Source organism: Volvox carteri (genome assembly GCF_000143455.1).
Source record: "Volvox carteri f. nagariensis unplaced genomic scaffold VOLCAscaffold_212, whole genome shotgun sequence".
Taxonomy (NCBI): Eukaryota; Viridiplantae; Chlorophyta; class Chlorophyceae; order Chlamydomonadales; family Volvocaceae; genus Volvox; species Volvox carteri.
The window spans coordinates 36428-38886 of NW_003307754.1; the positions used below are offsets into that span (position 1 = coordinate 36428).

At 53.5% G+C, this 2459-nt stretch overlaps 1 protein-coding gene across 1 annotated transcript; it reads left to right on the top strand.

Moving 5' to 3' along the window:
- Positions 1-132: 132 nt before the first annotated feature.
- Positions 133-2144, top strand: VOLCADRAFT_100902 (uncharacterized protein; the record flags this gene model as incomplete). Its single annotated transcript, XM_002959399.1, has 5 exons — positions 133-245; positions 534-618; positions 1239-1263; positions 1636-1871; positions 2046-2144. 5 exons carry the CDS (start codon positions 133-135, stop codon positions 2142-2144), a joined length of 558 nt encoding a protein of 185 aa, XP_002959445.1.
- Positions 2145-2459: the final 315 nt, after the last annotated feature.

The following is a 2459-nucleotide window of genomic DNA, read 5'->3' on the forward strand; positions in this document are numbered from 1 at the left end:
CATTTTGCATGATAATTTCTTATTAACTTTCTAGAGAGACAGTTACATCATTAAGGGAGCAGTCGTGGTAGCTATATACAAAAAGCTATCGCTCCGCTGTGTGGCAAAAGATTATGTCGGCCACCGGGGTCGATGCCTAGGCCCCCTTCCTGCCGGGCCTCTTCCGCCCCTTACTTCGCTTCGTCACTCGGAAGTCGCCGTCAACCCGAGACTTGTGTCTCATCGCGCGGACAGCAGCAGGGATGGTGGGTGCAAGCGAGGTGGTTATATCGTTTTAAATTCTTTTAAATTATCCTATTACAAGGAAGTTCACTTCCTTTGAATGAGGAGAAATAACACATGAAATATTAAATAAATAAAGGAAAGGGCTGAATAGAAGAGAAAAAATATTGCTTTGTTTTAATTTGGTGGTTTTGGTTATGTTTTATATATAAATAAGCTTTTACAGCAATTTCTATGTCTGGTAGCCCGCCCGCCCAAAACCCCCCTCCCACCCCCTTGCCTCTCCCCACTCCCCACTCACCCCACCGCAGTGTAATGCTGCCTCAAAATCGAACCCACCTGAGCAACTTGCGCATGGGCACCATGTTTTACATGTGCCCTGCAGTAGTCATGAAGGTACGACAGGGTACGACAACAGGACCATTTTTACAGACGCGGCAATCTCACAGTCAACTCTTCCATATTTATTATCAAAAAGTACATGTGCATGAAGGAATGCATGAATGCACGTATGATTGCATGCACGCACAGCACAGCACAGCACAACGACTGTCTGGAAGTATTATTACAGTTGAAGGGGTAATCTACGGGGTTGCTCGTCTTTACTTTTCCCTGCAGCTTGTGGCCTTTGCCGTCACGCATACATACGTACATACACACACATGCAAACGCTCATACGTACAACACTCCCGACGTCGCTTTAGGACTTTGGCAGCCGATTCTTAATTTGCGCGTTGAATTGCGGTCCCTTCTTCGTCCCGTCCCCTGCCGTCCTCTTTTCTATGTAATATTGAAACTAATAAAAATCGGACACCGGGTCTATAGAGTTTCGTTCGTAAGACCGTACGCGTTTGATTTAATTTAAGGTCCTACTTTCTAATTTTATTTTTTGTCTTCTCTCCCATTCGTGAGGATACTCTCCCTCTTTTTTCCCCCTGCGCTTGATAACTTGGCTTTGCTGGGGCCGCTGTTGGACGCACCATCACCACCCGCCCCACCGCCACCACCATCTTCAGGGGCAAGTCGGGCCGCCATCAGACGGTGAGTGGGTGGTTGGAAACGTTGGGCAGCCGTAGCAGAGTAGTGGGCCGAACAGGCAGCAGCAGCAGCAGCAGCAGCAGTGTTCACATGAAGATTGCTGCTGTCGGTCCGTCATTGTCTGAAGTCGCCGTTTCGAATCCAGGTGCCATTCTAATCCAGCTGCTCTCCCATTTCCGATATTCCCCTTCCCCTTCCCCTTACCTTTCTCTCTCTCTCTCTCTCTCTCTCTCTGCCGCTCCCTGACCGGCTTCCTTCCCCCTCCCCCTCCCCTCCCCCCTTTCCCCCGTCCCGCTTGTCGTCGTCTACATCACTACACCGCTATACCCCTACCTCCCCCCCCCACACACACATACATACATGCAACCACCCAAGTGTTCTCGCTGGGTGTGATGCTATGGGAGCTCTACCACGGCCGCCGCGCCGGCATCCGCACCGACCAAGGCCCCCGGTATAGCAGCATCTTCCCCGCCTTCCCACCCTCGTGCCCGGAGACCTACCGGGCAGTGGCGCTTCATTGCTTGCAACGTCAGCCCCAAAACAGGCCGCCAGCGATCCTTGTGGAGGCGCACCTGGAGCGCCTCATGGCCGCCGTCGCGACGGCAGTGCCGGTGGCGACGCCGCCGTCATCACCGTTGATGTTGCCACCGCCGCCGCCGCCGCCACCGCATCCGGCGCAGCGCATGCCGGCGGCTCTCATCAGTCCGGTCTTGCAACGTGCTCCTGCTCCTGGTCCTGGTCCTCCGCCGCCTCCCGCTCCTCCCCCTCCTCCTCCCCCTCCAGAGCTGGGCTCTCTAGCGACAGGGGCAGCAGGGGACTCCTTCACGGGGTCAAGTATGCTGCCGTCGACGCAAGGTCACGGAGCCGGGGCCAGCAGTGCGTAAGACAGACAGACAGACAGACATACGACGGAACGAAAATCTAGGGGGCCATCTGGCGCCGCCGACGACGTACAATGACATACACATCACCAAAACGGCTATACTATATATAGAGATTATGTGAACAGTAGTTTATCTGTGGTATAAATCTGCGCGCCGACGGGCGGAGATGGGCGGGGAAGACAGGCAAAGATTGTGTACGGGTGCGTCCTGGCAGGATTCAGTTCCAGATCGAAATCCAGATCCAGGCGATGTGTGTTTAAAACTCAAAAAGGTGAGTCAGGCTACGTAGATTCCAGATTCAGGTCCAGATCCAGC